Source organism: Sturnus vulgaris, chromosome 19, assembly GCF_052056855.1.
Source record: "Sturnus vulgaris isolate bStuVul1 chromosome 19, bStuVul1.hap1, whole genome shotgun sequence".
Taxonomy (NCBI): domain Eukaryota; kingdom Metazoa; phylum Chordata; class Aves; order Passeriformes; family Sturnidae; genus Sturnus; species Sturnus vulgaris.
The window spans coordinates 2,762,540-2,777,596 of NC_142261.1; the positions used below are offsets into that span (position 1 = coordinate 2,762,540).

The following is a 15,057-nucleotide window of genomic DNA, read 5'->3' on the forward strand; positions in this document are numbered from 1 at the left end:
CCATAAACTGAACAACTGAGTTAATAATCATCTTTCACTGAGAGATTGTGATAAGCCTGACCATGCAGTCCCACAGAGTTGTGCCAGCACCACTGAAAAAAACATTGTCACCATAATTCCAGGCTGGTTTAGACTGAGGTGCCACAGAGCAGGGCAGTCCCACCTCTTCTCTTGGGTTTTCCTGACCATTCCGTGGAATGTGTGGGTATGAGCCAAGGAACAACCTCAGCTGAAAGCAGAGTTCTCACTACCATTTCACTGGAGGGATTCTTGTTTTGAGGAAGCTTTGGCTGAAGTTCCACACTCTGTGCAGCACCCTGCAATTTAAGAAGCTCCATCCAGTTTTTATTTTGGCTTCCTTTTAGATTCCAGGTGCGAATTATTGCTGGGTTTAATCTCCTGGAAACCCACATCCTCCTTGCATTCAGGGAGCAACCACAGTGTGTGCAGTAAGAGGGCAGGCTTAAGCCATGCTCACTTAATGTGTTCTTTTCCTCCAGCCAATAATCACCCCCAACTTAATTAGCTAATGTTGTGTTTGGGGATTCAATATTTATGCACCAGGGAAGCCACAACATTGCAAACCTCTCTGTTTGCTGAATGCCCTTTTATAAAAACTGGATGTACCCATATGGATTGTTTCAAACAAAGATAAATTGCATTAGCACCGGGTGTTTGCAGGTGAAATTGGCTCTGATGCAGCTGCTGTATCAAAGACATTTCCTTTATTATGAAACTCCAGTATTCATGTCTCTCCTTGTGGGATGTAATAGTGGAAACATTGCTGAGCCTGTGATGAGGAGTTCATCTGATTCTAAATGACTTCTCAGTAACAGGCTGTACATCTTGTAAGGAGAACATCTCCATCAAAGCATTTTGAATTGGTTTCAATTTTTTGTATTCACTAAAGAACCTGGGTTTGCTATTTTCTCCCCCTAAAAGACTGAATTTTCTATTGAAAATTTTGACTTTGTATTATAAAGTTTTTAAACATGACTTTTCATTTTTTTTCATGAAATTATATGAATATTTAATTATCTTTTTTTCTCTTGACACTGAATTTCTCATGGGGAAAATGTTTTTATTCCCCTGTGGTATATGCTTGTATCAACAAAAGTTTTTGCTTAAGGCCAAATTTATCAGACTAAATAGGAGCTTTCACCATTGACTGGGTTATTCATTAACTGAGATTACCCTAGAGTTGTTCTCATATTTAAAAGCAAGATTTAGGGCTCAGTGACAAACCTGCTGCTCTTGTATTGAGGGCTAATCCAGCCAATTCCAGCACACTGAGGAGGAGACAGACAAGCAGGAGCAGCAGCTTTGTCCAGAGCTGCCTGGGGCAATAAACCAGAAACCCAAACTCTCCCATCCCTTGCTATACTCCAAGCCAGCCAGTTTTTCTCTGGCAGCTCTTTCACATTCTTTACAATTTGTGAAGACAACATTGAACAATATTCAAATAATATAATACAATATTAAAAATAACTTCATTTCCTCTAATTTCCTCTAAGAAAAAATAGAATTCCCAGTTATCTCAGTGCCAGGTTATATAATTAACTTTTCAGCTACAGGACAAAGTAGACACTTGTTAAAAACTGAAATGTACAAAGAACAAGCCCACAAATTCCAGGTTGTATTCTGGTTTCTAGGCGAGACCCAACCTTGAAGTGTGCACACATGCACACAGGGGCTTCTCCTGATCTTATCTCTCTGGCATTACAAAAAAATCTGAGGGTAGGAGAAAAATCTCACATTTCATTTTGTTGACTCCATTAGCTCCATGAAGGAGTTGTGATGCTTTTTATGTTTGAAATTCCTCGTTGCAATATATTTAAAAGTTCCTTCAGGAACTGGCTTTATCTCTGTCTGTATCATAGTTGTTTATTTGTATCTGTTCTGACCTTTCCATTACACTTTTCAGTGAATTCTCACATCTCAAATGTACAGAGATTTCACTGCTGAGCTGCTTTTCAGGCAGTGCCAGGGTCAGCTGAGGATATCTAAGTGAGGACACTGACTCGTGCACTGGGAAATTCGGTGACGTTTGAGATGTCATTCCTTTGTGTTCCAACACTCCAAACCTCGGGCTGGGATGGGGGCTTGGGGGCCTGAACAACAATATTCAGGATCAGACTCAGGAGGTTTCACAGGGACATCAGGTTGGGAATCCTGGGCATGCCCCGAGACCACAGTCCAGAGGCAGGGTCTGGATTCCTACTTTTGCTTCTGATCCATTCCAGAGTGGGGATTGTTCATCCAGAAAATAACATTAATGCAGCAACTTCTTGATCTGGCTACATGGCCAACAGAATTTACTACGAGTTGTTTGTCAATTATTTTGAGATTCCACGATGGGAGTTGCTGCACCAAATAGTTCATTTTAACCTGATTTGTGGATGTGCCATTGTAGTCACACACATTCACAGGATCAGAGCCTTCTCTATTAAGCTGTCCACAAATACTTTGCATGACAATGCCATAAAATCAGGGAACTGGATATTCTAGAGTTAGAACTTGAGCCATCAGTCACAGTCAGAGTGTAACAGAGCTATAAAAGTGAGCATTGACACGGAGTGTGATCAAATTAATATAAACAATATACTCCCAAGCATATGCCACTTATCCCAGATAGATACCACTGGCATGTCTAGATTTAGTTTCCATGTTATTCCTTGGATTTGATCATTAGGTAACACTGGACAACATTAATATTGAAGGGAGCAAATCTTGTACAGGATAAATGACATTTACTCTGTCAGTTCTCCTTTTATTTCCAGCAGTGAAACTGCATTATCATCGCCACAAACTAATCCCATTTTGTCCCTAAGTGCAGGAGGTCTGTAGCAGAGTGATACAAATGAATTAAAATATATTGATTGTATAGAAAATTAAGTGCAAACTATTTAACACATCCTAAGTGATTAGATGCAATAAAACCTTGCAGAGACGATTGCACAACTGGCAAACCCAAGTCGGGAGAGAACAATTGGGGGAGAGAGGATCTGGCTTCAGACCTTGGTTTTTCCACTGGGGCCCTGACAAACACCCTCTGTGCTGGAGGGGACAGGTGTCAGCCCCACCCCAGCCCCTTCCCACTCCCCATTTAGATTTTACATCAAGTCTCTGTGAGCTCTGCCTTGAAATCCCATTTTTCTAAGCAAAGACAAAGGCAAACACCTTTTATTGGCACTGGTTCTAGAGGAGCAAAGGTGTTACATAAAGGGCTGCTGAGATTCTGGATTACACAATATTTTTAAGGGGCATGTGATACATCAGGGACTATTTATATGTACATTGAAAGTAACTGTTGATTACCCAAACTAATTCTTATCCTAAAGAGATCAACACCGCCAAGAAGGTACAGGAAAACAATTTTGCAGTAGCATAAAATTAAACTGTCTTGTTTGTGGGTACACAAAAGGATTAAAGAGTATAATTTTGCTCTCTTAGACCAAATGAATTCCTAAATTGGAAAAGCAGCTCTGTCCAAGGTCGCCTCTGTTGTTTCCAAAAATATCTCGAAACAAACGCAAGAGGGGCACTTTGTTGGGTGTTATCTAGACATATATAGTTTCAATCAAATTCTTCAACAAGTGTCAGAATAAAAGTCAAACATTTGTCTGACACTGCCAAGTCACCGGCAAGTGAATCCCCTCAAAGGTTGAAAATAAATTTGATAATAGAATTAAGAATTATGGGATGGTTTCTTTAAAGAAAAAGCCACAATAATTTGGGATTGAGTTGTAAACACCTTTTAGACACTTCATGAAGGGTTGTCTAATTCTTTCCACAACACTGGGTGAAGTGATACAAGGTTGTGTTCGTGACCCCAGGAAAATATTTATAGTGCTTTTTCCAGTGTATGAGTTCCCTCTTTCCCTCTCTTTGTATTTTATGATCAACCTTCAATTAAACCAAGAAACAGAAAAAAACCTTCATGTTATGAGATTTTACAGTGGTGCATTTCCCATAGAAATACTGAAGTGCAGTGTAGTAAATAAAACCCTCCAAAGGAGCAGTAACACATCAGCAAGAGCCCTCTGTGAGAGCCTGGTTAGGAGCTGGGGGACAATTTCCTGAAGGACATTTAATGTCAGGATGGCACTGCCCAATTCCCCTGCCCTGGGAACATGAACTGGCTCCCCTGCTGCTCCCTGAGCCCACATGAAGGGAACACCAAGCAGAGAATCCCTTTTGGCCAGGAGATGTAACATGAATGTGAAATATTGGTGTAACAGGTTGGCTGTGGGTGACTCCCAGTGTTCTGATAGTTCTGTTTGCTTTTTAACGCGCTATAAAAACACGGCAGGCTCCAAGCACAGAACGAGGGACGTGGGGACAGTGTTTTATAAATACTTTATAAAACCTCCAAGGTTTAAATGCTGCAGTCCACAGAAAGCTGCTCTAGAGCACTGCATCATTTAAATAGCAGTTGATAAGCAAAATGTACCATTTTAATATGATTTTACTTTTAAATGTTTCTACTTTTAGAATCCCAAATTAATTAATCATCCCTTTTTGCTCTTGGTAATTCTTCACTAATGGCTCAAAATTTCTATGATAACTGCAAAGAAATGCCTAAACCCTGGTTTACTCACCAGAAAATGCTTTGGTAGTGTAAACCAAGTAAAATGCTGAATTATTCATTATTTATAACCTTAAAGTTTCAACTGCTGTTTGAAAAAGAGTAATCCAGTTTCAAAAAAAACAAACATTAACCCCCTCACAAATTTTAATTGCAGAGAATCTTAACGGATTTTAGGGTTTTTTTTTCAGTATGAGACAGTTGTTAAATGTATAAAGAAATTGGGAGATTGGTTCCTTCATTATTTCCCTTACTTGGTCATTATTTGTATGTGATGTAAATCTTTATGGTTTTGTTGCTGTTGCTCCCAAAGAGCAAAGCATATTTCCTATTCCATTCCAGGAAAAATAAGTAGGGAGAGAGAAAGGAATTTATCTTTGACAGCTGGTAAGATCCCATATTCCCATCAACTGCATTTTTCCTGGTATTAGCAAAAAGTGCAGGATTTGGTTTGATCCTATTTCAAGAGTAGACTTAATTAAGTGCTTATTGTATAAATGAGTGGGTTTAGAACTTGAGCAGTTGCAATAAAATTTAGAAGCTTAAAAATGACATCTTATTGTGTATGAAGAGACTGAACTAAAGCATGGAAATAGACATTGGCTTGAGTAGATCCATTTGCAGGAAAAGAAATCCAGCTCCTGGCTTTCAACAAATGCTTGGATGTTTGTATCCTAACTAGCAAAAATAGAGTGTTTTGTTACTATGTGGAAAGGAAGTGCAAAAAAAATTGCAAAAATACACCTTTTAATAATAAATAGAAATAATGCCTTTAAGCACAAGGTAAAGAATACAGTTTTAGTCAAATGATAAACACTCTAAATATTCAGCACTGGATTTGTGCAACAGCTTCTCATAAATGTCTACTAAAAATCAAACCACTTTGCTCAAGACTTGTTATTTTGATTGTGCTGAGAAAATCTTCCACAAACATTTAATTTTTGTTATAAATTAGAACATGTCCAATGGAACATTGATTTGTGCTGGCTGAGAGTCGTTATTTTAGATAATTACTGTTGTTTTTATTTTCAGTGTGCTATAAATCTGATGATGGGCCCTTTAATTCCTGCTTGTTCTGTCAGGATGAAGAACGGAGCTAAATCCAGCAGACCTTGTTTTGGCAAAACTCCCACTGAAGTCAGGGAAGGTTTTGTGAAAGTTAGGTTTGTCTCCCAGTTCCTGTTGATTATTTGGGACATGTTTGCTCCCTCTCCAAGCCCCCAGAGCTGCTCACCCAGGGTGACATCACCACGGGAATCAGGGCAATCAGTGCCAGGCAAGTGTGAAAAATGCCCTTTTCACCCAGTGCCCTTGCAATAACACGGATTGCCTCGGGAGTTTGGAGACTGCCACTGTGAAACTACTGCTGCAGGGACAGGCACTGAGAATTTGGAGAGCTTGCTTTTAATTCACACTGAGAATTTAAAGAACTCTTTAAACGAGCTGGAAATAGGTCAGATTCTGATTGTTAGAAAACAGCTCCAACGTGGGTGTTGCCAGACAGGTGGGACCTTGTGATAAAGTTGTTGATTCGTGTAATATTTCCTTACTGGAACGCTGGCACGGCCATGAGAATGTCAGTCCCGTTACATTGACTGCAGCGAGGCAGCTGAAGGGTTAACAGCGTTCCCTCGGCAGGAACCTCCTGCCAGCACTGATAACCCCGGGCACGGGGATTTGCTTTTTACATGAGCTCTGAGCAAACACAGGGCCAGAGAGAGAGCCCAGAGCTGCCCTTGTCCCAGACAGGGTGATGGAGAAGTGTCCCACGCTCTGCTGTGTCACGGCCTTTCTCCCAAGGGGACATTTCCAGGTGACATTGTCCCAGACAGGGTGATGGAGAAATGTCCCACGCTCTGCTGTGTCACGGCCTTTCTCCCAAGGGGACATTTCCAGGTGACATTGTCCCAGACAGGGTGATGGAGAAATGTCCCACGCTCTGCTGTGTCACGGCCTTTCTCCCAAGGGGACATTTCCAGGTGATTGCTCCAGTCCCTGTGCCTTCAGTCAGTCACCAGCTGCCTTCATGTGGGAGCTGGCTCCAGGCTGGCCAAGCACTGCCAGGGCAGGGATTCAGGCACTGAATTCAGGCCAAAGGGCTCTGCACCGATGGCTCTCTGGGGACAGTCACCAGGGAGCTGCCTCTGGACCGGACACAAAACCCTGCCCCAAGGTACAGCTCTGACCTGCACTTCCAGCTCCTGAACCAGCAAGGCACTGGAGAACAGATCCCATATTGATTCCATAGGTTGCACATGATCCATGGACATCTCCAGCCACTGCTGAGCACCTCTGCTGCAGCATGTTCTGTAACTGAGAGCAGCATCACATTTGGGAGGGAAGTCTTGTCAATAAAGCTGGAAATTGGGATATTTAAACACAATAGCAGGGCCTAACCTTCATGACTGTGGGCACCTGTGGGACATCCTCAGTAGTAATCTCCATGAGAGTAAAGAGATGAAAATAAGCAATCCTAGATTTGGGTAGTGAAGGAAGTTTTATAACATCCATTTTAGTTATTATAGTTCAAATGGAAGCAAGATGGTACCTCTAATATAAACCAAATTATCTGATACCTAGATGGTAAATGGCTGCTCCTGTAAAACACTGGATATGCTGCTTTCTTATGCCTGCTTCTGATGCCTGGAACTATTTCATCTCCCAGGTCCATGTGGATCTTGCTGTAGCTCCAAGGACAGCTGAAATCAACATGACTAAATCCCACAAAGCTGCAGAATATTACAGTAGTTTTATAGCTGGGATGCCTCCTCATCCAATTCTGGATAGAGATAAGGAGAAGCCTTTGGAAACAAAGGGAGCTGCTGCTCATGGGACTGCTCAGATTCCATCTGGGACAAATTGGTAAGTGCTGCTGCCCCAAATTTACCTGAATTTTTTATTTATTTGGACCTTCACCAGAGAAATGCAAGTATTTTGCCATATGGGATGTTTAATCTTATTAACCAGCCAGGCTATTAAGAATAACAAAGTAAAGAACTGAGAAGTTCACTTTTTGTTGCAAGATTGGAAGATAAAACTGTGAAATTCCAAGATTTTTGAATGCTCCCATCAAATCCTGAACTAGGTGGAAAAGCCAGTGGAACAGAATCCATTAAAGCTGCATTTATTAAATGTCCACTTGTATAAAAAGCTAAAAATAGTGTTTGAGTTTTTCCAATTTTCCTTTGATAACAGTTATTATGATTTTCTGCTTCATCTCAGAAAGTCATTTTGCTGCTGCTGCTGCAGTGTATAATCTGTGTGCCCTTTCTTGGTGCAGCACAAATGACAGAGCACTAATCAGATCAGAACAACAATCACGTCATCTTTGAGTAACTAGCAATAAACTGTTTTTATAAGGAAGAAAGATGAACTATTTTTAGGGTAACTGAACAGAAAACCAGAAAATGATTGTACTCAGTCTTACTCCTCATCATTGCTGTGAATTTCCAAGGCATTGCTTTATCTTGGGCAGCAGGCTAATCCCTGTCATACATCTTTGTGTAAATGGTCCAGTCAAATAGGATTTCTAAGGTTTGGTTAAAAGTTTTGACTTCAAGTCTATGAAATCCCCTTTCTCCCTGCCCTGTCTAGTGACTTCGAACCACAGGCTGATTCCTAAGTAACCTAAATGTCCATTTTTGGTGATTATCCCACGTTTCCAGCATGTCTCATATCTCCTGTCTGTGTTATTTTACTATTGCTGTCAAGCCTTCAGCAAACGCCTCCGTTGGAAGTCCAGGAATGGGGCTGCTGTGGCTTTTCCAGCTCTGCAGCCCTGTGCAGGTGCTGTGTGGGAATGATGGCACAGGGCAGGAGACACAAAGCACCCAGGTGTCTCTGGAGGTGGCTGTGCCCACCCCACACAGCCTGGCCTTTCCTGAGCTTCTCCCTGCCAGAGATTCCTTCCCTGCCTCACTAAATCCTGCAGCAAGCAGCTCCTGGAGGCACAGCTCTACCTGTGCCTGTGCCTTCCTTCCACCCTGTGCCAGGGGCTCCCTGCTCTTCTCCCTGGCCTGGGGAGGGTCAGTGTGCAGCTGTTGGGAAAATCTATCTCCAGCTATTTGGCAGTGTGGGAGGGCTGGCATGAGGATGTCCTGGGATCTGTGGATCTGAGACCCACTCCTCACACTGTGAGCCCTTTGGAAGCTTCTCAAAGAAATGTCATTAAATAACCCATTTTTCCTGTGGCCCAGCCACCAACAATTTCCTTCTTTCACCTAAAAAATGTAAAAAAGAAGAATATCATACAGTCAAAATGTAGTTTTGCCAGCTTTTATTTTAGTCCTGTTAACAAATATATTTAATGCAAAGGCAAACCAGGAACTCTATAATTACTATACTCGCTGGATATAGAAACCAGCAGAAGATCTCATAGTTAGGTATCAAAGAAAGCAAAATAACTTTTTTATATCCTGAAAAAAGACATTCTACTTCAGGCAGGAAAAACTATAAAAAACCCCACCAACCTATCTAGGAATCCAGTAAGCCAAAGGAGAACAGCAGGAGTTCTGGTCCCACAGATTTATCTCAGTGCTGCTGATGTGTGACGGGGGCCAGGGGCTGCTCATCCGGAATGGTGACGTGTGAGGGACACTCTGAGTCCTCACCTCCATCCCTGTGCCCCTGGCTCAGCCCTGGGGCACCTCTGGGGACAGGGACAGCGCCTGAGGCTCCCAGCTCAGGGTGGCACTCCAGACCTGATGCAAGAACCCCTGGGCCATATCTACATCCAGGGATAACCTCCAGCCCTGGGATGATCCTCTTTGTGTGTGGAATACCTTTGGAATTTCACTGTGCAGAAAAAACAGCTCCAAACTCCTCCCTGGGGAAAGCTTCAGCTGAGCTCCCTTTGCATTTTCACACCGGCAACTCGGAAAATATAAAGGAGGTAAATGTGCAAGAAAAAAGCTTCTGTTAAAAACAAGAACAGCAAAAGATAATGGAAAAAAAAGCTCAGAATCCAAGTGATTGTTCTGCAGGCAATCAGCTGAGCTCAACTGGGCAAGGAAAGAATGAGCAGGAGTGTTGGAGCCAGCCTGACAGCAGCCCTGCTCCTGCTGCCACACTGCCTGGGTAAGGACAATAGGGACAGCAGGGCCAAGCCAGGAGGGCCACAATTATACAATATCAAGTCGCAGGCCTTGCAAAAATGTAACCTTATCGATAGAGAATGAGAGGCAGAGCAATTACATGAGTTTTCTGTGACCCTGCTGAAGGATTTGTTTCCCTTTGATCTCCCAACAGATGCGTGCCATTCCTGGCCTCATAAAACACGGATTTATGAGCAGGTTCACCCCAGTGCAGCCCTCCCAACAGCTTCCAGCCATGGCACATTGTCACTGAGACACTGGAGCAAAAGCTTCCAGAGGGGTTCTTGGCTCTCTCTGTTTATGCACCAAAACCAAACCATGTACAAAAATTGTAGAATTGATGAAAGCAACAGAATTTAACAAGAGCCTTCCTACTTCATGTGGGTATCAGGAGGAAGAGTTCATAACACAAGTCTATCTTTACCTCCTTCCTGAATGATCTGACCAATGGCTGCTTGATTTTGTTGTTTCAGAAAACATTCTCTCTTACATTCCATTAATTGCTCGAAGTCCTGCCACATTTTCATTTGCTTCATATTTGGCCCGTGACTTTCCCGTACAACTTTCTGTTTCTCTCGTAGTTTCTGTTAAAAATACAAAAATACCAGATCTCTGCAACAGCTCTACATCACAAAACTTGCCCACATAAGCTGCTTGGAATGACAGATTTTTATATGCTATAGAAATATTGTTTTGTTCACTTTGATAACACTCCCTGCAAGTGCTAAAGGCATTAACACCTGGGACTTAGATCTTTGTATGGATTGACAACTATTTCCATGGTTTTTAACTGTCTAAATATTAGTCTTATCTATTTGAGAACTTATGCTAAAAATCTGATATCATTTCCATGCAGAGCTCTTGCAGTAGTAGCAAGGTGCAACCCACAATGGATTCATATCATGATACTCTAATATTAAATCAATGTTTTACAATTAAACCCCCTCCTGATTATTAACAGAGGCAGCCCAGACCTGTAAAAATCACTCAGACTGACTAAGAAAAGGAAATTAATAAAAGCTGTTTGGTGTGACTTGCTAAGCCCAACCTCGTCCCTGCTGATCTGAGCTTCAGACAAGATTAAAACCGGACAACTGCTTTTGTCTGACGCCGCTGATCCCCTGGCCTTTAGAGCAGTGATAACGGTGACAGGCTCAGAATTTATTGTCTTCAACAGGTTGCTTTATATACAACAGAAAATCTGAGCTGGCACAGTTCGTTATGCCCCTGTTTCAGGGTCTTATCCAAATGGTTTTCAGGGAATGTGCTGTCACATCGAGCTGTTTGCCTATCCCTTACAGCAGCTCATGCTATTCCCTGCAGGAAATCAAGCCCTGAGGAGGGAGCAGGATCCTTTTCCAGGGTATTAATTACCAATGCCAGCAGTGATGGAATTTTCTTTGTAGGCTGCACAATGCTTTTTATAAAAGACTGACCACAACCTTTGGGAATAAGCCCCACAAAAATACAAACTGTACAATGGCTGTACAAGGTAAAAACCTCATTCTTACCTTCCCAAGGTTTTCTTGTTCAAGGATTATTCGTGTGTACTGTTCTCTGAAGGAAACATAAAATGATTTTATCATTATTTGGTTCTATGGAACAGGACAGAATAATGATGCAAACCTGGAAAATGATGGAAGTATTGAGAGGTTCATAAATGAGACAGAAGAGGAAACACAAAAAAACTTTTTGTCATTGGACATCACATCCCTTGGTATGAAGGATCAGATCTCCTTGTCTCAGCTGTGCAGCTGGGGAAAGTGATACTGGCTAAGGTCTCTTACATCTTTGAAGCAGGCAAGGTCACTGCTCCTTCCAGCTTGAAGGCAACATCGAGACCATGCAGGTGAGATCCTGATCCTTTTTGTAATTAATTTATCCTGGTGACATCCCAAAGGGAGCCACGGCCTCACTTGTACAAGTTCAGAATTTACAGACCCACAGCCCTTAGTTTCTGTGAATGCAGCGTTGGAATGAGCGGGAAAGTCCAGGAAGGAGGGGAAATGGCATTTCAGCCCAGGCCTGACAGGTCCAGTGAGTGCAGTGGCAATGCTGCATGCTCCTCTCCCAGAAAACAGCCCTCACGTTTCAGGGCCCAAAGGCTGAGAAGTGTTAATGCTGCCATTCAGCATGGAAAGCCCTGGCTGGACACCTCTGTCTGTACCAAGTGGCCACATTACTCTGCCATACCCAAAACTGACACATGACCCCTGACAGTAAAATATGCAAACCACAACAGCACTGTCCACAGACAGCACAGGGACTGACTTATCTTCAGCTTTTCTGAAATGTGACTGTAGAAAAAAACCTGTGCACTGAGCCACTTGGAAAAAAAAAATCAATTATATATTCTGTGTAATTATTATATTTTTCTGGTGTGAGAGTCTGCTAGTGGAATTCAAAATAACCCAGCTCATTTAAAGAGTTTTCCAAAGTGCTCAGAGTAGATGATCTCTGAGTACAGAAATCCTAATTTCCAGAAAGAAATGTCAGCCTTCATGATGCCAGAGCCTGAAGGTTTCCTGGAGTGTGAGAGCAGCTGTGTGGACCCAAAGCACTGTATTCCCTTATTCCTTCCCTTTCTCCCAAGTACTCCAGGACTTTGACTGGAGCACCTGGGCCTGGGGCCAGCTGGTCCTGTCTCCACGGGAATGGAGCTGGATCACTTTAGGATCTCTTGCTCTTGGACAATTCCAGCCAGGACAGATCAGAGCTGTGCTGAGGCTGCTCCAGGTGCTGTGCTGTCCCACTGGTCCCAGCAATCTTCACCCAGCTGGAGGTGAGGCTGAAGCTGCTTCTTTGCCCTGGCACACAGCATGTGTCCTCACACATTTGGCCTCCAGAACACCCTCCTATTTTTTTTTAAAGTAGAGTTTTCAAAGTAATCATCAGAAGATTTTATATCTTTGCTAGTAAGTTTTTCTTTACTATTTATAATGATGACTGGAAAGAATGTAACTTAATAACTTTGTTAAAACCCCACAACTTTCTATTTTTAGAAAAGAAAATTAACTTTTCACATTCCTAACAAGTGACTCCACGGAACAGAGAGTTTATATTCAATAAAGAGGGTCTGAATTAAGACATTTTTTGTTCAATACGTTGTTAGGAAAGTGCAATTCTATTTATGGTTCATTTTTACTCCGTTTACATTCCAGCGTTTGCTGAAAAATATATTCAGGTTCTAAAGGGATGTCTAGAGAAAAATGTAATCGTCTCATTTTATGTTTTGCTAAGATCTCTCTACTGCACTTTGCTGTAACTCATTGAAATGAGACAGCTCTGTGACCTCTTAGAAAGGTCAGGACCGTGGCTGGTCCCTGTGGGAGGATAATTTCCACAGTCAGGAGTGAAATGGGGACAGCACAGAGGGGTAACACTGCTGTGTTCACATTCCCTCACCATACCTGGGATTGCATAGCTGGGCCCGTGCTCCATTCCAGCACTGGGCTCTGATGGCTGCTCCGTGTCAATCCCCACATCCTGGATGTTCACTTCCCAAGTGTTTGAGTTGGACTGAACCAACCTGAGCTCCCACTCCTCAATGTCTGACCCTGCTGCCTCATCTTCATGAATATTCACATCATCTCTAAGGTTTTGTCTGTTCAGCCTTCTGCTTAATTGTGCTGTTTCACCCTTCCTTCATGAGATAAACGTTTATTTCCTACAGCCTTTCATTATTTTGTGAGGTGGAGCAAGAGGCCTCTCAGCCTCCATCACCTTCTCTCTCCTCATCCTTCTCCCTCCTCAACATTTGTAGTTTTGATTCTTTGCTTACTCTTACTTTCCTACACTCTTTACTACACAGTGTTTGAACATTCCCATGCCTCACATCCTTGCAGAAGGTCTCTGTGATGGATGTCACTCTGGTCCTTCCCTTCCTGGTGATCTCTGCTTCCTGTCCTAGAACATAGAGATGCAGAGCAAGGGGCTTCAGGAAGGGTCTGATGGATTCTCCTGAGTGAATCCCTGGAGTTTTCTCACTGTTTGACACATTTCCCTATCAATGGCCATAAAACCGAGCCAACACGAATTTTAAAACTGTTTTGACAAATGTTTTTGTGGCTGGGAAATACTGTGGTGGGAAAGCAAAGACCACCTTGTAAAACTACTGACACCAACTGGATTATTTTGTTGACAACAAGGATCTAAGATTTACTTTTCTGGAAAAAAGATTTCTATTTCATGCTTTATTCTGAAACTTTGAAAAATTAATTATGAAGAATAAGCCCCGGGTATTTTGACACTTTTACCAACTGGAAATTATAAATGTTTTGGATTTTCCTGATGCTTAATTTTGAAACAGTTTGTTGACTGTTGCCTGAATTTTGTTTCAGCTTTTGCGTTGTATTAGAAGATTGAGCATACACAAAATTTTCAACAGGATGCTTTTACAAAAATATTTAGTTAAGTTACACTTAGTTAAGTGTAAAAAATCTCTATGACATGGTAACATTTAGACTTTTTAGCACAGATAATGAATCCGAAATATCTCATTCTCAGAAAACATTTCCATCTTTGGCAGGAAAAATTTCTATTTAAAATAGAAAACTACACCAAAAATAATCAGCTGCTCAATTTATAATATTTCCTGTTTCTCTCCCTGCCAGTCAAGGGCAAGGGGTCTTGAAAAGAGTAATGGGAGGAAGGAAGTGGCTTTTTACTGGAGTCAGTGAAACTGAGGGTAAGGATGGAGGTTCATGGGCTGGTGCAGAACCATCCTCAGAGCGTGGGGCTGCCAGTGAAAGCCTCTCCTGGGCTGAGAATCTCCAAGGGGAAGGGCAAATCTCCTGGTATGTCTGAGAGAACTCAAACATTTCCAGCAGTATAGGCTGGAATCCGAGATGCTTATTTTTAGATTATTATAGTGTTTCTAAATTTATCAGGTGAACTCTTGCAGCCCAAATGCCAATGAGAAAATTCCTGACTTCAGCCTCAGTTTGTGAATCTCCTTCAAGTCACCCCAAGGGGAGAGAATCCTCCCAAGGGGAGAGCCCTGCCCTGCTCACCGAACTGCCCTGCGCCGCTCCTGCGGGTCTGGGGACATGTAGGCCTTCATCTCCTCCTTGGCACGCTGCAGCTGGATCTCCAGGCTCTGCACAGAGATGGAGCATTGAAATAAATACAGGGGTGTGTACATTGTAACTGCCATTTCATCTCACAGTGCACAATTTGTGCTCTCACCCTTTTCATGCAGTTAATGTAATGGTAGTTGCTCTCTTCCTGGGCACACTCCTCAAGAAGCCCTTTCACTTCCTGTGGGAAAAGAGCAAAATTCCAAAGGGCATGGTGAGTGCATGTTCCCAGGAGATGCCCTCTGTTGCCATATAAACCATGAGAGTTAATAATAATAATAATAATAATAATAATAAT

General features: G+C 42.3%; 1 protein-coding gene and 1 long non-coding RNA gene across 2 annotated transcripts in view; one reads left to right on the forward strand and one right to left on the reverse strand.

Annotated features, from left to right (window-relative positions):
* The window catches only part of LOC106852400 (uncharacterized), a 79,189-nt gene that overhangs the window by 21,796 nt on the left and 42,336 nt on the right, over window positions 1-15,057 (forward strand). The window contains exons 6-7 of the long non-coding RNA XR_015807681.1: window positions 7,254-7,450; window positions 11,288-11,530. This is a non-coding gene — a long non-coding RNA (uncharacterized LOC106852400). The remainder of the gene's footprint in view (window positions 1-7,253; window positions 7,451-11,287; window positions 11,531-15,057) is intronic.
* IFT81 (intraflagellar transport 81) overlaps window positions 8,848-15,057 on the reverse strand; it is a 36,963-nt gene continuing 30,753 nt past the window's right edge. The window contains exons 15-18 of the mRNA XM_088176101.1: window positions 14,869-14,940; window positions 14,694-14,779; window positions 11,193-11,238; window positions 8,848-10,265 (exon numbers count right to left, since the gene is read on the reverse strand). Coding sequence (XP_088032227.1) covers window positions 10,083-10,265; window positions 11,193-11,238; window positions 14,694-14,779; window positions 14,869-14,940 — 387 coding nt within the window. The 3' untranslated portion in view covers window positions 8,848-10,082. The remainder of the gene's footprint in view (window positions 10,266-11,192; window positions 11,239-14,693; window positions 14,780-14,868; window positions 14,941-15,057) is intronic.